This window comes from Megalopta genalis, chromosome 17, assembly GCF_051020955.1.
Source record: "Megalopta genalis isolate 19385.01 chromosome 17, iyMegGena1_principal, whole genome shotgun sequence".
NCBI classification, from domain to species: domain Eukaryota; kingdom Metazoa; phylum Arthropoda; class Insecta; order Hymenoptera; family Halictidae; genus Megalopta; species Megalopta genalis.
This window is the reverse complement of record NC_135029.1, coordinates 2,784,045-2,804,953: the sequence shown is the minus strand read 5'-3', so window position 1 is coordinate 2,804,953 and position 20,909 is coordinate 2,784,045. Positions and strand designations below refer to the sequence as shown.

The 20,909-nt window shown below is 34.8% G+C and overlaps 1 protein-coding gene across 2 annotated transcripts; it reads right to left on the bottom strand.

Moving 5' to 3' along the window:
* Positions 1-817: 817 nt before the first annotated feature.
* Positions 818-18,758, bottom strand: trx (histone lysine N-methyltransferase trithorax). 2 transcript variants are annotated; one of them, XM_033474766.2, is made up of 11 exons: positions 18,435-18,758; positions 16,459-17,881; positions 15,790-16,356; positions 15,274-15,707; positions 15,029-15,190; positions 14,573-14,968; positions 7,631-14,370; positions 7,385-7,547; positions 7,151-7,297; positions 6,538-6,730; positions 818-6,429 (listed from the first exon to the last, which is right to left on the bottom strand). In XM_033474766.2, the coding sequence occupies exons 1-10, from the start codon at positions 18,597-18,599 to the stop codon at positions 6,557-6,559; spliced, it is 10,371 nt and encodes a 3,456-aa protein (XP_033330657.2). In that variant the 5' UTR covers positions 18,600-18,758; the 3' UTR covers positions 818-6,429; positions 6,538-6,556. The 2 variants fall into 2 exon arrangements, with proteins under 2 accessions (XP_033330657.2, XP_033330658.2); XM_033474767.2 differs by lacking the exon at positions 14,573-14,968 and having other exon boundaries at positions 818-6,730; positions 18,435-18,757.
* Between the last annotated feature and the right edge of the window lie 2,151 nt (positions 18,759-20,909).

Below are 20,909 nucleotides of genomic sequence, written 5' to 3'. Positions count from 1 at the left end.
GGAACACGGACGCCCGGCTCCGTTTAGTATACACAGAAGTGTCCCATGTAACCGAGGTGCGCCACATTGTAAAATGCTTAGAAATAGATAAAGATTGCAAGTCGAGGTTCACAGTGGGCGTCTTGTATCTACTTCTATCATACTTTCGCGCGTTTCTAGGTACCGATGCAGCTGAAAAATATTGCGCAAACGTGAGAGTCCCGTTCAATCAAATTACTTCGAATGGTTTTTTTTTTTAGTAATTTGATTCCACCGACGGGCAATTTTTGATGGTAAACTTTTCCGAGGCGTGGTCGCGTCCCTTCTGTGAAACGATTTTCGTCGAAGGTCTTTATTTGCCTCTGCTCGTCGGCGACTTCGCGGAAACTTGTAATTGTAATCGGTGATAAATGAACCGGGAAAGTCTCGTGTCGAGTTTATACGAGGAAAACAGCGATTGCATTTTTCTTGATGGAACGCAACTAGGAATCAGTGTACACGCAAGATATCTTCTTACTTTCTTTCCTCGAGTAAAAACTTTGGAGTCAATAAGGTGCGACGATAATATATTTTATACAATGTAAGAAGAAGCTGTGTACGAAACAGCGTATTTCAAATAGGATGGTGTATCATCTAGAAATGCATCTTCTAGCTGCGTCGCTACGAAAAAGTATTTGATCGTAATATGGATGATCCAACGTCATCTTCAATTTTCACTCATGAAGTTCGTTTCTTTTTTCAAGCTTGAACGGCTTTGAAAACACATTTTGTCCTAGATACGTGGGACACCTTGTATATTATTATTATGGGATACTTTTTACACACAGCATGGGAAATGTGATATTTCCATTTGTGTTTTTATTTTGTTAATTTCTCATATAATACTAACAAAACATTTAAATACAAAACATGAGCGTACGGTTGTGTATGTGTGTCTGTGTGTATATAGTGTGCCTACTCTTTCTGTATTATTATGTATGTATGTACGTAGACCGATGTCGGTGTGTAGGTGTGTTGTGGTGTGTGAAATGAAAGCGGTTATGTGTCTTCTATGCGGTACGCATATCATCTGGTTAATGTAATTATTACAATTACTTCATAAGTTTCCTACAATAAGTAGATAGATTTATAACGACACTTTACACGCTGAACGCGTACAGTATGTACGTCCCATTTGCCCGCAGCGTCTCTTCGGTTTTATTTTTTTTTTTCTTTTTTTTATACATTCGTCATATGATTTTCTTCTGAGTTTTTTTCCCCGTCCTGTACACCGTGCGCAACTCTCGGTACGAGTTCATCGTCGATTCTCTCTCACACTCTCTCCCTCTCTTTCGTTTTCTCATTTTAATCTATTTGGATGAATTATGCGAACGCAAAATAGATAAAAACGCTACTATACGGTATGCGATATAATAATATATAATCGTACCTCGTTAGTAGTTATTATAAATAGTTTCAATAATTATTTGTCCAAACACAGAATATTTTACAACAGCCATCGATCTCAACTATGTATAATTCTATTAAACAGTTTGCAACTTTTACAGTTTCAAATTTTTATTCTTTGTTTCTCATGTTCTTTTTTTTCGTCTTTTCTCATTTTTAAATATTATGCGTAGCGTGTCCGATCCAATATCATATCAATAATAGGAGTATATCATAAATTTTGTAATTTGCTAAAAAATATTCTCTAAAAAATATGTCGACCTAAAGATTATTATGACTGATAATCACAGACAATTTTTTCAATTTTCTTTTCATACCATTTTTTTCTTCATTAAATTTATCAATAGTATTATTATTTTTTTTTTCCCCCTCCATATTTAAATAAGTACAATATTCAAAATTCTACGTTTCCTTTAAACATTAGAATAGGAGTGTTCCTTTTGTTTTTATACATGTATGTGTGTACGTGTTCCATTTCTTTGTTAAAAAGCGTTTTACATTGTTTGAAATTCTTAATTCCTTAAAATCGTTTATTACGAATAAAACGGAGAACCGAAAGAACCTTGAAGACATGAAGCTCTTGGGATAAAAGAGGACGCAACGCTGCGATGCTCTGAAATCGTAATACGAAGTAATAACGAGCACCGTACAGTTCCGTGGAATAACTTATAACCACTCATTTCATTTATCACACCAAACTAGTTAGATGTCTAAACACTTCCATTATCTAAAACAAATTTATCTCGAGGTATACATATACATGATCGAAGTTTGAAGTCGTTACACTTGTATATTTCTCTAACGTCGATAATTATTATTTTTTTGCTCTTTCTCACACACGAATCACGTTTTTTCGGGTTTTTTTTTCTTTTCTCTCTCTCTCTCTCCCTCTCCCCCTGTCTAAGAAAAAAAGGATGGTGCGCAGATGGGTGTAGTAAACAAACGGTGCACAAGTATGAGTGGTGATGTATTATGCTATCTTCTCGTATAGATTATAATTAATTGTAATAATAATAATAATGATAATAATGAAGGCTGAATGCGTAATACTAAGGAGCTCGTATAGGCTCCGCGAGTTAGGGGATCGTATTCGAAAAAGATACGGAGTACGTTTTTAAAAAGCGTTCGACAGACTTACTTTTGAAATTTCTCGGGCGAAAGTGTAGATTAAAAACGTATGCGTGGTTTCTATACAGCTGAAAAAACTGACACGTATCCTTTCCAGAGCATAGAACATTTTCACGTGCTTGTTGTGTTCTTCGTATAAATAAAAAAATAATGACGAAACGGTATACCTAATTCGCTTACGGACACATGTAAATACACTCAGTTCAGACTATTGTTACGATCACCACGGATATTAATCTGCGATGGGAGTATAAAGTATATACATCAAATACATCATATATTTCATAATCCCCATTAAACTGGTGGTGATATAACAATGATGAGAATATAATGCGTTCATCGAGCAGAAAGGGGATGCTCTCAGTTTTTTTCTTCCTCGCTTTAAAAAAGGCAAAAGCCGACGTTCGTTAATTCGTCTCAACAATATTAGACCATCGTGTGCACCATGTTCTAAATCATTTTTTGTATTTAATTTAATTAGTATTTTTCTCTCGTCAACCCTAGAACCGTCACTCATAAGTAATAAATATCAATAAAATATCTAACATTGCTATTATATTTTCAAGTAAATTACCTTTTTTCTTATATGTCATTATTACCTTTTGCTTTTATACAGATTAAAATTAATTATCATTATATTAACAATATTCATTTTCCAATAATAGTTACTTAATTATTGGTAATCGTAATATTAGAAAAGAAAGAAAGAAAGAAAGAAGATTCAAAGTACCTAAAGAAAATGGCAATTTCTCGTGACCAGAACAAGTTTCCATTACTTTTTTTTATCCCCCCTTCGTATTTTTTCCTTTTCACAATAACTTTTTACAAATCAGCATATGCATTTTGTACCAAACCAGGCCGATTAAAATTGTCGCACGACCGACGAACGTTGCTCGCGTGCTCAAATAATGTTCCTGCCATCATTTATTCTTTATATTACCTCTTTAAATAATCCGCGATCAATATTCTTCGTATAACGCATTTCTTATTATTATCGAACTCTTTCGCTGCCGTCTACTATCTCTTACTCTAGGCCATTTTTTCATTGTAAAGTGCACTTAACGGTGTCCACGGAGCACCAAATTTTAAGGGACAACCACCTCGGCAGAAATTGATTAATCGGACTAAAATACTTTATCATAGCTTAATCGATGCATAGACGCAATTACAGTTTGTCTTCAGTTTGAATATAAGTCATCGGGGTACATCTAAAATCTATCACCGGGTTAAAGCGTAGGTACATTTAAAGGTAAGGCAAAACTGCATTTCACAGAAAGGTGTTTTCTTCTTCGTCTTTTCTATTCTTTTCTTTTCTTTACTTACGGAACACGTAATATCCGTAAAGTCTGAAATATATTCCTATAAAGAACATTTATAATTTTTCCCAGTGTGGGAAAATATCACAAACATTTTCTAGGCGCGTGCTCTAGAAAAGTTTCATCGAAACAATGATCTAATCATTTTCCATACATTTTGTCAACGTAATTCGATACTTTTCGTTTCTTTTTTTACAATTCATAAAATTTATTTTTGTATCATATCTTTTGGACAGAAACCTCGTTTCAACGATCTTATTCAATTTATAGCGGTTCCATTGAGTTTCTGTAAAATAAAAACATTTTTCCCTCTCTCTCTCTCTCTCTCTCTTTCTCCCTCTCAAACTTCATTTTCTTCTCTCTCTAGCGGCTTTCTTTAAATATAAAAATAAAGTAATGAGATTAATATTGTATTATTGGCAAGGCGGAAGCACAAACGCATGGGTGCAATGTTTAAAAATCTATTAAAAAAAGAACATATCAAAATAATATTGCGCGTACGTAATTCTCCATTTGAAAGGAACGAAGCAATTTTAGGGTATTATATTGATTCAGTTCCAAGGTCCTCCTATTATCATGTACAAGCAGATGCACGCGTACACCCCTATTGGTTCGGGCGTGGACGTTTTACTGCTGGCTCTAAATTGCGGAAACCACACACTAAACAACGCATGGAAGAACATCAAAATAAAAAGAACGAAGATACTGTCCAAGACAATTAAGCTGCTGGACTTTCCAGCTTAAAATCTGTACTTGATAGACTCGAAGAAAGCTAACTTTAATGTCCATAATTGTTATAGACTATACTCGAAGAATAGAAATACTACTCCTGTTAATTGCAAGGATCGCAAGGATAATCGTTCAAAATGTCTAATCGATGTTTAGAGTATCTCCCGCACTAGTAAAATGAAATTTATGGATGTATAAGAGAGACTATGCATCAGATACTTGCTGAAGTGCGCCGCTCTATTACAATAATGCCCGAGCCTGTAAAGCGCATCATAAGTGCAATTGGAATATTGCAACTTGATGGTGTCGTGCATCTGCCTGCTATCATGAAACTAACGAGGTGTAATGAAATGGATTATATCGTCCTCAGAGCAAATCTATTGCGTTCAAATTTCAGAAAGACCGTTGAGGCGATTGCTTCTCCGCGTGTACCATCGTCAGGCGTTTCTCAAGCATAATAGCAACCCTGGAGTACCGCGGGATGAGAATTTTCTTTTGCTGAACGCGGATGAGATAATGCCTCCGGACTACACGTATGACGTTGTGTTGCATCGGGATATTACGGCAGTCGGCCTATTCTAAAATTTATTACAGCGCTACGTCCCAAAACTAATGAATGGAAAGGAACGAACAGACTTTTAATTTTGTCAGGAAGCAAGTTTTCGTTTCCCGTTCGTGTTTTCTGTTTTCATATTTGCTTTAAATACAATAAGACTTAAAAAATATCATCAATGTCTGCCAAAGTAGGTACACCTTCCAACAGTATCCTACACCAGGAGACTGTCTCATCTTGCCATTCTACCCCCCCCCCCTCTCACGCGCGCGCGCATTTTTCCTTAACGACTATATTTTCTTTAACTTAAACTGGTATCTATACTTACATCAAGACAATGTCTAATCTAACAATTACATATTTTACAAGAACATTTGAAATCTGGCCCTACAGCGGACATGAAATGTCATGAAACCTATCGTCACTTTACGCTAAAGTCCAACCCGCGATTTCGCGATTCGTTTACGATGACCGTTTTCTTTTTACAATTAACACATATTGAAAGTGTACTGTTACGACGTTTCCGTGTAGAAATAAGAAACGGTCATAGAAAACGTTAGTGGCTTTCCCATGTACGTCGACTTTCTGCTATATATTATTCTTTTAATTTCATAATTCTTCATCTTTTGGTCCAATCGTAGGTAAAATTGACAAAGTTCTAACTTCTGTGCGCGCGGGAAGGAAACGTTTGCGAGAATTAATAAAACATTCTAAGCGAATTTAAATAGAATAAGAACATACAGCTCGTAAATGAAGCGAATTTTGGAAAGAATGGATGGTACCGATTTTAGACTCAACCTTTGCTACCATGAAATAGTAGTTGGTTAAAAGAAACCAGCGGTTTGTAAGAAATAACGTAAAACATTTTGCTTCTGAGCAAACATAAAATAGTTCCTACATATGCGATCATATGTTGGAATGCATTTCGGTTTAATGTAAAGTGACGATAACTTGTACATTTAAGCCTCAATAGTAGATAATATGTAGAGTTTAGAAGACGTGCGTGAAAGCACAGGCGTGGATAAAAGTAACACTTTCATGAGTCTCGGTGCGATGCGGCGCCGTGACCCGTTGGATACGAAAGCAGGGCATGATCAATCATTTATTGCTATAAGTAAACCCCCTTAAATCAACTACGAATTGTAGCCGTTTAAAGTAACATTGTCATAACGCGATGTCTCGTGTATTATATCTGGCCTCTCTAACATTTTGTTTTCTTTTTCTCGTTCACATTAAATGTATATCTATTTCCTTTATAGTAATAAAAAGCTGCAATCTCTGAAAATAGTTTGATGATTAAATGAATAACGTTTAATAAAATGAATCCTATTCCGAAGCGCGAGTAATTATAGCACATGTGGTTTGCTGCGGTTATCGGCTGCTTACGGTAGCTGTATATGCAGTCTCAATTGAGGTATTTACGACATCTGCGGGAACCGCAGGTACATGGAATCTTGATATCCTCGAAGGGAAATTTGTAGTCGTACGTTAACTCTTCTCCTTGGATAATGCGACGGAGAGCGAAAATTAAAATGTGCTTCTTACCTAAGATGTCCACCACTCGCGAGTAACAATTCGGCTGTAATACAATTTCATAGTTAGAAACCCTTTCGTTCTTTTTCTTACATTCTAAGTAAAGCGAATAATATCTTTAAATTGTTTATACTATTTAAGTCTAGGTGAGAAAAACTTCAGGTATACCTAAGATTTAGCTTGAAATTATACAAACAAACGTTGTATACTGAATTATTTGAAAAGCAGGTTTAATAACATGGTGTATTAAAATATGCGTGTATATCTAATCTATATTTAAAATTATTAGCCAATATATTATATGTTTCGTAACTAGTTTCATGCATATTCGGAAAAAGCAGTTGAGATAGTAAAAATTTGGCACAGACTGTACTTTTTCCAACTCGATAAAGTTACTAATAGAAAACTTTTAGTGATAAAAGTATTTAGGACATTGCAAGAAAATAAACAATTATTAAATACATACCTCGCACGAGTGATTTATAAATCTTGCTGCATTTCCTTTCATTGTAGCATCGACAACCAAATGATCGTCGATTTTAAACATATAACACCCAATATTTTTACTGTCATAATATTTTTCTCGTTTGTCGGTCAAAGAGGCTCGAATCACCTAGTAACATTTACAAAATAATAATCATTATAAACATATTACGAAACATTGTATTAGTTTTTGAAATTCTTTCGTAATTTTATGTACCTCGCCGGCATATTCAATAACCATCTCCCCGGCTTCAATATCTCTCAAGCAAAACAAACCTCTCCCATGTATATGAGAATGGTAAACTCCAACCGATTCCTTTGACGTTTCTTTAAGTATTCTAAACCGCATTGCCATTGGCAAGTTTGTACTTGCCACTCGTCTGTAAAAAGAACAAAATGTTAGATACGTGGTAGACCTTATTTAATGTTGTCTTTTTTCTATTGTTGATAAATTAAGTTTCACCTGGACTCGGCTTCTGAAATAGCAATCATTTTCGGTTGCTGCCTGTGTCTGGACGCTAACCAACTAAACATATCATGAACTTTCCGTCCATTGAACGGTTCTGCGCGGGCAGCACCATTGTCACATGCCTTTGGTAAATCACTTTCCATGTCCCCTGTTTTAGGTGGTGTTAGATTATGAAACTTGGGTTTGTATTTAGTACATCTGTTTACGTCTGACAGTTGTTCCACCAGATATACCGTGGCATTGTTTTCCAGTCCCAAATTTTCAACAAGAGGATTGTGAGGCAACGGTGGTAAATTATGAGCCTTCCTAGCATTCTGAACAGCTTGAAATACGGTCTCCCATACTTCAGCCATTGAAGAAGCTGTATGAGAAAATCCATCTTGCGATTTTATTTCATACATTAGTGTAGGGCCTTTCACGGTAGACTTTTGCGTTTGTGTGTTTTGCAAATTTGGTGGAACAGATTTAATCGATTTGCTTATAATTCTCGGCTTTTTGACAGCAACCGGTGGAGTTTTCGTTTTCAATAGATTAAACTTGTTATCTATTGGTTTCACTTTCTCATCAATTTTGTTTGCCTTCAATGTGAACGTTTTTATTGGTAGCAATTGCAAGGAGGCTATCTGAGGAGGTACTTGCTTTGATGGTAATATTTCTACAGATGTTACTTGCGGAGATTTTTTATTCTGTGCAACTGTCTTCATGTTGTGTGTAATTTTATAAGAACCATCTTGTAGCTGTTTCTGTAATACTATCTTTAACGAGGCATTTTGTAATTTCTCTTTATCCAGTTCTAACTTGATATTTTCCTTTACTTTCTCAATGGTTTCAGTATTCAGCTTCAGAGCTTCATTTATATCGTTTATAGTCGTTTCGGTGTTTTTCTCTGTTGGTAATATGTCTTCGGTGATTTGCTTTTTCGATTCCGTCAATTCCTGTTTTGGTTCCGGTTCTGCTGGTTTAATCACTGGTTTTGTCGGCTCCTCTATGATTTCGGTTTTTGGTGTTACTTTCATCGTATCTTGTTTCGGAGTTACGGCTTGCATAGGTAATACTCTATTCATCGGTCGACTCGTCGGTACGTTGCTTGTAGACATCGTAATTTTATTTTGTACAGTCGAACTAGTGATAACTGGATTATTACTTGTACTTATATTAATATTGTTAGAATTCGGTACAGCACTAATATAATTATTATGCACATTATTTACATCATGATTTAACTTATTTACAATTATATCCCTTTGAGTTATACAGTGATTAGGTAAGGGGAGTATTTTAGATGATATGCTAGACTTTATCATACTGGTATTCTCTGATACATGTTTTGAGTCAAAATACGGTCGGACACAGTTGTTCATCATCTGTTCTGAACCAAATAGTGGTTCGGTAATTTTCCATGGTCCATTATTTAGCTGTGTCGAGTTAGAAACTGGACTTGGGCGTACAGCTACTCTTGGTATTGTTGGTATCGAGTTTTGCAACAGCTTTGGCGATGATGTCACGTTCGTTACAATTGGAGGTTCAGATGGACATGTATCCAGTGGTTGCATTGATGTCATTGGATCTGCACTCTGGCACGATACAGGCAATATGGTACTGCATGTGGCTGATGCAAAGTGTTGTTCGGATGTTGCAGATATATTAATTTGTGGCGATACAATGGGTTCTGCTACAGGCGTTGACTGATTTACTACCACATATCCAGTGGGTACTGCAGGTATGTTTGGAACATTTCCTACAGATTGTAGATTGGATTGCAGTGTGGAAATATTCGATACATTTTGAATGGTAGGTACTGTGGGTATATTAGGTACACTAGATGTACTAGGTAAAGCAGGGGTGCTAGGTATATTGGACATGTTAGATACACTAGGTACTGTAGGTATACCAGGTATGCTGGGTGCAGTAGGTACATTGGGTACACCAAGTACACTAGGTATGTTAGGAGTACTAGGTGCGGTAGATGCACTAGGTACACTAGATACACTAGGTACGTTGCGTATAGTAGATACGTTAGATGCGTTAGGTATAGTGGGTACTTTGGGTATTGTTGGTATATTGGATATAGTGGGTATATTTGTTATGTTTGCTATATTAGATACATTGGATACAGATGGAACTGTTGGTATAGTTGGTATTGTGGGTACATTGGGAACATTTGGTACACTGGATACATTCGGTATGTTAGCTATATTGGGTACATTGGAAACATTGGGTACACTGGGTACATTAGCAACATTAGGTACGCCGGGCACCGCAGGTACTCCGGGTACATTTTGCACCGCCTGCACAGCTGTTACAGTCGGAACACCTGGAACGGTCTGAACATCCACAATAGGTTCCATAAGCTTAGAAGCTTGAAAAACTTGTGTTGTTGTTTGGTAACTGCTTGCTAACACTTGTGGTACTGTGCCAGTCATGAACTGACTGGAAGACATCACTGTGTTGCTCACAATAGTTTCTAAACCATAATACATTGGTTGATTTGAAAGAAACATACTGCCTGTCGAGTCTGTGAACATTTCCAAAGTTGGGGTTGAACTTAGTAATAGTTGCTCAGATGATATAACTCCACACTGAATTGCACTAGGTTGTTGCTGTATAATTCCTAAAACCGTCGGTTGCGTTTGGGCAATTTGTACACCTGGTAATATTGATATACCTCCATTCTGTAATGCTAATAAATTATCAGATGGTGCTTGTATGTATGCACCAGGAACTAAATGATTAGTTGTTATAAACTGTGGCTTAAAGGCTGCTTCATGTTGTCCACCAATTGTTGTTACATACTGAAAATTTTGTCCAGATTGTTGTTGTAATGTTTCCACATACGCAGACATAATACCAGGCGACGCTACTTGCTGTAATATTACAGTTGGCCCACTTGCTCTTTGAGCTTGTTGCAGTTGTATAACTGGAGCATTATTTTGCATCGGTTGAAATCGAGGATGTCCGTTATGAGACTGTACAGTATTTTTTACAATTTGTGTTTTAACTCCTTTTGCTCGAGACTTTGGTGCTCTTGGACTTTTTGACTTTACTAATTTTGTTGCTTGTACATTCGCTTGTGATTCATTACTTGCAGTTTGTACACCGGTTGAAGAAAATGTCGGCGATACTTGTGGGCTTGGAACGGTTTGGGAACTTGCGCCATCAGGAGAATTCACTGGTGTGTTAATAATATTCTGTGTAATACTAGAATCACTTGTAACAGATGGTGGATCTGTAATTTCTGTTATTTGAACAGTACTCTCCTGAGGTAATACTGTAGCATTTGGTAATGTGGTCGTTGTTCTAGTGTACTGAGTTTGTACAATCATATCATTAGATGTTAATACTGTTTGATGCACAGTTTCCACAGTAGCATGTGTATGAATTTGTGGTGTAATAATTGCTTGTGCAATTGGTTCAATTTGAATTGCTGGATGAGGAGATGGTACAGAAGCTTCTAAAGGAGAAGTAGCTTGTATGTCTGGATAGTCGGAAGAAAGAGTGTGTCCTTCCGAAGGTGATAGTGTTATAAATTGTGGAGACACAGAACCAACGCTTGGAGAAAATCTAGAATCAGGTGATGCCAATTTGTTATCCATAGTTTCCGAATCACTGTCACTTGTAATCATGATATCACAGTGTGTCAAGTGCCTATTGTAACTATCTTGCGTTCTGTAGGTACAACGGCATCGTTTGCAAGTAACAGGCCGATCTATGTGATCAAGCGGTGCATCACACTGAGAGGTAACATTGGTTTTCTCACATTCGACAGATTGCGGTGATATGCATTCATCGTCGCTGGAAATATCATCGGCACCATCTAATTGTGGAATTTCTAAATTTAACTTCAAATTATTTTCTTTAAACAAATTAATTTTATTTTTTTGCAGTTTCTCATTATTCTTGGCTAAGTGTGATCTAATAAAGCCATATATTCGTTTTGATCGTAAAACATTATTGGACGTTTTTGTATAGGAGTTAGAATCTTTTTCAGCGGATGAACTAAATTCATTACTGTCACAAGACGATTCGTCGTTGATGCCATCTAATTGTGGGATGGACAATGATTCTGGCACACGTACTCTTGCAGTTTTTTCTTCAATATTATGTTCTGGTGAACTGCATTCACTAGCACTACTCGGATCTGCAGTCCCATCAACTTGTAATATTCGCGGCTGTTGTCTTGTATGCCAGAATAATCGTTTATGCTCTTTCCCTTCTTCTCGACTTGTAGAGAGTACACGGCGATTAATGCCACTTGCATCTTCAATACAATATTTCAATTCTCTCACAGAATCAGATAAGATATTAGGTGTATTTGCTCTGCCTACAGTGACCATAATACCATCTGGAATTCTTAATTCATGCAAGGTAGGTGGGCGTTCATTTTGCGAATCCAATACCATTACGCTTGTCTCATTAGATTTTGTCATACTTGAGTTTCTTGATAATTTTCTCCGTTTTATACTGGGACCGTATGTACTGTCTAACTTACAACTCCAAGTTAAACTACAGGATCGTTGATGATGTCTTTGTCCCCCAACAACCAACGGGCTGTTTGACATTACTTCCGACTTAGATCTTTTCAATTCTCTACCTCCACGTTTTTGATTTTTAGAATTTAATAAATCATCCACTAAATCTTGAACTGACGTTTTCGTTTCCAGATGTACCCAAAGATCGTTATGGGCTCCTAACTCCAACAAGGAAGGATCTATTTTTGAAATCTTATTTTCTGGTGGTTTTATGATTTCTTCTACTTCAGGCGTTAGCATATCATCTTTAAATAAATCAGTCCCAAATGTACCATCATTCTTTAAATCCATTGCAAAAAAATCTTCATATGACATTATATCTTGCATGGAAATACCATCTAACAAATCATGCGGCAAATCTTCAAATATGGCTTCTTTTAATTCTGGAGGTAAAAGATCTGTATTATTTTGTTCTGCCAGATTTTCATCAACTTCCTTGTTACAGACTGTATCGATCAGACTATCTAGTGTTTGTTTCACGGCTAAAAGTTCATTTCTCTGCATATTTAACAGATTCTCTCTTTCTTGTTCCTTAGAGTGATCAATTGTTATGTTATTCTCTAAATCAGGTGAAATGTCTGGTACATATACTTGTACATACGTTCTGATGTAATATCTGACAATTTTAAATGGATTTATTGTAGACCAGTATAATCGAGAACATTTGTAATCACAAGGTATAATTTTTTCAATTGTATCAGAATACTCTGGTATAACTGTACCTAAGTAATCGATCATTAGAGAACCTATCATAACTTTTACTTTACTTGGCTCTGCATATTTTTTCTTCTTACGATCCAGTTCTACATATACTGGTCTTCTTAAGCTAAAATCATTCTCATTTTGTAATGTTTTATGTGAGCAGTTGTTCAAATGCAAAGAACAAAATACTGTTTTATCATAATTTAAAGCAAGCCCAATGTTTCTTGCACAAGGATAATGATAAGTATTACTACAATTTTTCGCACAACAACCGACACTTGCTCCTTTTTTTCCACATTCAGTGCAACGTATTAAACGACCTCTTGAGATAGCACTATGAACATTTTGTAAAGAACCATCAATTTCTTCAAATACTTCATTTGACCAAAGTGCACAATTCGAATGTACCCACTCATTTTGTCCACAATACAACAATCGTCCTTCCTTTGTCTCCTGGCCATCACCTAAACCTTTACACAAACAACATGATCTACTATCTTCGACATTAACGTTATACAAGTTTGCTGTTTTAGCCGCGATTGCTTTTGGTGCTTTCATTACTTCATCCTTCCATATTTCTAATATAGAATCGTCGAGTTTCGTATGACAGCTGTCATCTTGTTTATCATCTTTAAAAGGAGTTAACGTGTTGTTAACTTTTCCGTTACAGTTTTTAATACTTTTCGGACTAAACCATGGAAATACCTCTCGTAAAATTTCATGATAAGCGTCAATCAATTCTTTAGTTCCAGTACCGTTAATTACATGTCCCATATCAATATGAAACTGTAATAACGTTTTGTATTCATTGTTATTAACTTTACGTTTCACTGACATTAGTGTAGGTGAAGGTTTAACTAAGATTTGCTGGTCCAAACAGTGACATTCTGTGTCATTTGAATTACTATTTGAATTTTCTTGAGCTACTGAATCCTTTTTATCACTGTCTTGATTATCCTTTAGAGCACAGTTTTTAACTCTAACAGAACATTCTTTAAGATGAAACTTCTGACGAAGTCGTCTTAAACCTCTTCTGTTAGAACAATCAGCCGGTTGATCATCGTTTGTTTTATTTGTCGTATCAGATTTTGAGTTATTATTAGAACCAGATTCTGCATCTTTAACCTTTTCATTGTTAGATTCTTCGGATTCTTCAGAATTGAGAATTTCTTTGTTACCGGTCGTACTCGAATCTGTCTTTTCATTTGAAAACTCTAATTTCCTTGTATTTGGAATAGGTCTGCACAAACACTCCTTTCTTGGGCTCCATTTTAAAGCAGCACAAGCTTTTCGATTTTTACTTAATGATTTTATAACTCCTATAAAACCGGCTTTAAGTTCAGCCTCTATAGCATTTCTCCAAACTGAATCAGGATTAGAGGAACATTGGCTGCATGTGAATTCAATAGAATCAGGTAAATAACTAAGAATTTGATACCGCTCATCTGAAAGTCCTTCGCAACGGGCATGCACCCAATAAGAGCATTCGCTACATTCCATCATCTGAAAAGTACAAAATTATTAAAACTAACAAATAGCGCTTCAAAACACCAAATAAAAGCTAACATAACTTGGGAGGCTACATTATAATAAACATAATGTCACACAAAATTTTCATGATATAATGTAGTCATTCACCTGTTATATAAATTTATATAAGTTAAGAAAAATATATGTATATACGCATATACGAATTTATACTCACCTTTGTATCAAAATCATTTTCGTTGTAACACCTTTGACACAGAGGGCAATAGTTTCCTTGTTGACGCAATTTAAAACACATGGAGCATAATGGTAAATTGCCCACATGAACATTAACTCCTTCACTACCACAACTTTTACACTTGACACAACTTTGACAAACAAACGGTCTTTCAGGATTATAAAGTCTTGCACTAACACCAGATTTCGACAAACACGAATGATGAAATGATTGACGACAACGAATGCAAGACAATTTTGGACCAGATCTTAGATGGCAGGATTGGCATATTGTACACCGAGGACAGCACCAGTTTGGTTGGGCACAAGCATTCCATTCACTGGGTTCCAAACAAAAGGCATGATATGGCTCACAACAGCATTGACAATGGATGAGCTGGAAAGATTGTTACAATGTACAATCATAAATATTAATATACATACACATATTACTTACTGGCTCTTTTCCAGCACTTCCACAAAGGTAACAGATAGCAGGAATATGGAAGAGTTCTGAACCAATAAGGGCAAAACCTTTTGCACCAACTTCTGAGGGATCATACTGTTCCCAGAAATCTATAGATACTGTATGCACTGTATCATTATTTGGTTTAGATACCTATAAACATTTAAATTAAAAAATTATAGGTATTAAAAGATTTGCTTAACCTTAAGATGTATTTTATTTTTATAATGGCTTACTGCTTGTAAATTAGATGTTAAAATGCTTTGCTGAGATTTTCCTCTTTTCAGGTTGGATTGTTGAGTTGCGTTGACAGTACTCTGACTTGTAATATTTTCATCATTATGTTTTGCCGGTTCTTTCTCTTTAGCACAATCTTTCTTCTCTGACCTATCACTTTCCTTCTGCGTTTTCGGAATGTGCTTATTGCTCTCAGTATCTTCTTTCCCTTCTATAGAAGGAAAAGTAGCTATTGGTTGACCAAGTGCAACACTAGCGCTTCGACAAACATGTTTTACTCTTGGCCCTTTTAATTCAAGTCTCTGTCTAAGGGGTTGTGGACATTGACTTATAGGTGGTGAGGAGAACATTGGATTTTTAATTTTCTTCCTTACTTTTATCCTATTGTTTTTTCTTCTCTTTTTACTAGGTGATATATTTAGTGATGAGTCGACTAGAAAGACATACAATGATTGAACGTATATACAAATATCTAGATAGAATAATTATTAAAGAAAAACGTAATAATAACTTACATTTGTCTAATTTTGTGTATAGAAAACCACCAGTACCTTGACAGCTGGTTTTCTGACCCATTTCTATATTTCTCCAATTCATAGCTGATTTGAATAAGTTCTTTTCAGAGCTGTCTTCTGCAGGCCAACCTAATTTAGAAGATATCAATTTTTGTCCTTGACTATCGTTATCTTGTTGACTCAATGATAAAGGAATACTCAAAGGATCTCTCATCATCGGTGGTAGTAATGCATTTAAACTCATTCTTAATGAGGAAGGAATGTTGTAACACTTCAAACACATTTTTAACCAACATGCTGGACATCTAGCTTTGTAAACACATCTCATGAGATTCCATTGCTGACTTCTTACAACAGGTGGAACTAAGCATAAACCATCTCCCTTATGGCATTGTAGAATTGGAAGAGTACTGTTTGTAGATTTTGCACAAGCCTGTCGCTTAATCATTTTGCTAATAAATTTTCGACAAGATTCACAACTGTGAATGCCAAATTTTCTGGCTTGTTTTACAAATCGATAAAACCGTACAGCCCCACATACACCACACTTAATAGTACCTGTTAATCCTAAAACATTATCAAAACAAGAATATTGTTATGATACAATTTATTGCTATTTATTATAATGTTAGTAGTACATTAAAGAAAAGAAAAATATTAAATGCATACCCAAATTAGTATTTCCACTAGCAACATTATTATTATTATTATTTGTTGTCGAGAAGGGTCCTTCAGTTCCACCAACACACTTGTTATCTAATTTTAATCTTGCTTTTCTCAAAATCACTTTTCCACCATTCAATTTCATTCCAGTCCATTCTGACTGTTCATCTTCGGTATGATTACTGTGTTCACTTCCACTTTCAGACAATGTACTTTCTGTGTCAAAATTATCTGAATTTCCCTCTGTAATTTTAGCCCTATTATTAGAATTATCTTGACCTTTCCCACTGGTTTCCTTAATTTTTGCAGTATCCTCGAATTTTGCTTGAACTTCTAGACCAGCGACTTCACTTTGAGTTCCTGACCTTGTTTGAATCCTGGAAGACTCTGAACTTGGAACATTGGAATCAGGAAGAACTTTCATAGGAACAGAAACTGATTTTTGACTTTTAGATACATTTAATTTGAAATTTTGGGTTTTTCTAATTGTATTTTGTGAAGAATCATGAGTACTATTAGACTCGCTTGATGTAGCTTTTATCACTTTGTGTTTATTCGATACATTAGTCTTCTTTATATCTGTATTATTAGCTTTTGATATTTGTGCGTCTTGTACAGAAGTTGTTAATTTTTCACAAGTTTTTGCACATGATACTACAGTTTGGGCATTGGAACTTACTTTCTTACTCTTATTTTTTACATCCTTATCTTTCAATTTTGTACATAATTTATTAAGATTTCCATCCTTTAATTTTGATTCTTGATTACAAATCTTGTTTAACGTAAATTTAGCTTTCTTCATGTGCATACCAACTTCATTTTCACTAGGTTCTACACCAGAAATCTCTTCCAATTCTTCGATAAACCTTTTATTTGGCTTAATAACTCTCGACGAATGGGCACTTCGAACTGGTAAAATAAATTTTCTTACCGTGTTTGGTTTATCCCCACATTGCGCTGTGATATTGCGTACATTATTACTGTTAGATTTTGCCCTCTGTAGTAACCTTTTTGCAGTACTGTTACGCAACTGTCTTGTTCGCTGGTGCTGATCCAAGATATTGTTCACTGATTTCAATACTGGTGTTTTCATGAAATTGGAGAACTTAATATTTTTGCAACTTCTGCGATTTTTAGGTCTGTGAAATTTAGAAGCACATTTAGAATTAAGTACAGTCACATCTTTCTTAATGTCCTCTACTGGTTCCTCGATTTTATCGCATAATAGTTCTACATTAGTTTCAGTATTCGAAGGAAAATTTTTAATATCTGTGATCGTGGCTTGTTCATTTGATTTTGATACAGAATTTTCAATAGCATCAGGTGATGATTTAACAGTTGCCTTTTCTGTGTCATGTTGTTGCGTTTTGATGTAAGACACGGAAAGATTAGCCTCTTTAGTGCTAAAACCATGGAATGGTGGATGTTCCTATGCAAAAGAAATATATATATATTTATATATATGTATATTAATAATGCATCAATTCGTTTTTTATACATAATATTTTTAGATTCCAGTATATAAAATATTTTCTCAAATATTGTACATAAGAATTTGAGTACACAAGATGAAGTCTACAATCATTTAAAAGTATATTGTAATATAATAACGCATTGAACTTTTATTCTGTACTAAAACCATTGAAAGATAAGAGAATCGCCTAAATACTGTTTACAAAATAAAAACAAGAACAGAGCAGTATCTTTCACGAAGTCACTGACACTTGCAGCTATAGCGATACGTCAGTACATATTATACACATCTGCCATTCCGAGGCTGCGATTCCCTTCCAATAGGTTAACCTTCGTTATACAGCCAAATCTCCGAGTTTTTCTGGCCACCGAATCGGCGGCGTATAGGTAGCTAACATGCTTATAAAATAAATATGGTTGTTTGTAGGCTGAGAAGGATTCATTTCTTGCATGACTCTAATTAGGCGCCTTCAAGTAGATACTCATTACGAAAGTAAACTAGGAATTACCTTCTCGTTGTCACCAAATGTTTCGTTGAACAGGGAAAGTCCGTAGTAGATGTTCTCGGCGACGGTTACCGAATCGGTTTGGACTGTCTCGGGCTGGCCGAGGACCTTGATCCGTTTCCTGGTGACCGTCTTCGGCGGCTTCCCGGGAAACTTGGACCTTCCCATGTTCACTTTTTTCAACGGCCAACCTCAACCTCACAACGAAATTCTGTTTCCATTTTACGCGATTTTGCCCAGTCGAGGCGCACCAACTGAACACCAACGAACACTTAACACACACGGAACTTGCAGGCTTCGTTAAACATCGGTTAACGTCGGCCAAATTCGATGATAGCCGCGAAATACGCGCGTACTGTCAAACACAGAATCAGTAGTAGTAAGGTGGGTGAATGTATTTTTGAATACATACGTGCGCGCGTCCATCTAGTGATTTTTATTCGAACGCCACTTGAACCGAGAGAGTCTTCAGTCGTCGGTTTTTATTCTGACTAATTTCATTCAAATTTTAAACAGATTTGTTTCGTATATATAAAATACTTGAATAACTCACATGTGAATAATTTTCTTTGTGTGTACAAATGATTAAAGGTTTTTTATTTAAAGTATATTTATTTAATAAGTTCAGATACAATATAATAATATATTGAAATATAAAAATGTAATTCCGTTTTGTAATTAAATTGTTTTGATTTTAGTATTTATAGAAATGTAGGAGATGTGGTGACTAACAGCATAACCACTACGCGATTGGCGCCGAGCATCGCGTATTGAGCGCTGATCACTCTGAACTTGCCATAATGCATTTAGCTCTAGGGAATATTGAATTATCTTCAGCGAAGCTCGTTAATATAACTTTTGTTGACCAAACTTTTTAATTATTGGAATAACCGTTTTCTGCATCCCATTTGCTTATTATTTGTTATACAAATTTTTAAACGAAGGATAGCAAAAATGTTTTATTTGTAGAACATTAAATAATCTTTTTCGCCATTGATTATAAAATTTGTATTAATCATTACAGAGATATACTTTGAAGGATTTATGTATATGCAATATACTTACGAGTATCTGCCCGGCAATGAGAGTAGTTAACAAGATTAAATAAATCATTATAATATTGTAATATGTTATCATAAATTCATGAATTGTGTTTCATGGCTTTAAATATTCTGTAAATTATTTTAATTTATGTGCCTTTATTATTATAATATGTTAATGTAATTAACTTTGAATTAATGTAGAATATATTTTTGAAAATGTTACATAATTGCAATTAAAAATGAAATATTTTTCAAATTGAAAACAGCTGAAATGAAGTTTTACAATTCTTCGGTGTTTCAAAATATTTTAACAATTAATTGCACAAAAAAATGTATAGGCTATCTTATATATAATTCAATTTTGTAATATCTTTGAAACTATTGATATTACCGAAAAATATATGTAGATCAAATCATTTTATTATGGAAGCTTTGTATTTTCTATACAAAATAATTAAACCGTTAATTATGTGACATGCCCTGAAACATTGTCAAACTGTGTTACTTCTACAGTATTTACTATCCTAAAGTTTTAAGGATATTATACGAATAGTTTGAATAGTTAATATTACGTTAAAGTTCGTACTAATAAGTACACAGTAACAACAAATTTATATTTCACGATATATTGTTTGTAGCACGCATGAAATCATAAATGTTTTTTTTCGAGCTTTAACATCGTTCGTCGACCATTTAAAAAATATATGATCAATATTTTTCACGTAGAAGACTCCGAGGGATTTTTTAATTAAAAAATAATAAACTTTTTGTTCTGATTGCTGTGTACGTAATTTATAAAAAGGAAATTATCATTCATTATACAGACGGGAATTTGATACATGAAACATGAGTAGACCCGTAAAATGTTCTGAAAATATTATATCATAAATAAATAATATGAATTTATATGAAGCGAGTTCATCCATATTACATTGCACTGATCTGATCGCTACATTTACGTATATCATTTCTGTAAAATTGTATCTGGTGAAAATAACGAAAATTTAAATCTTCCTCGTAGCGTTATACAGTTTACTTCAGCATAGTATAAAGATTAATATTCCACTAATTAAAAGTGATTAGATTAATATACATTAATTAAACAATAATTAAAATGTGGCTATTATACATTACATGTAGGTACAATTTATTTCAATATAATTATTAAAGAAAAAGTAGAATTTAACTAATTGTTACTTAAATTATAAACCTAAGAGCTAATTAATAATTATATATTTATATTAGGTTGTAAGATTAATAATTAAATCTACCAAATAATGTGAATAATTAAAACCATTTTAATAAATCTTTTCGTTAGTTTTAAAATTTTCGGAAGCTTTAAAATTTGTTCATACATTCTAAGCCTTCTGCTTTATGTATATAGCTGGTCGGGGATAATTATAATTTCTGTTTCGGCATTTTAGAGTACATGAGA

Excerpts from the sequence above, each read along its gene's own strand:
- trx (XM_033474766.2), bottom strand. The coding sequence starts at position 18,599 with ATGGGAAGGTCCAAGTTTCCCGGGAAGCCGCCGAAGACGGTCACCAGG. Across the intron at positions 14,371-14,572 it reads AAAATGATTTTGATACAAAG|ATGATGGAATGTAGCGAATG; the intron begins GTGAGTATAAAT and ends TGTACTTTTCAG. Across the intron at positions 7,548-7,630 it reads ATTTCAGAAGCCGAGTCCAG|ACGAGTGGCAAGTACAAACT; the intron begins GTGAAACTTAAT and ends TTCTTTTTACAG.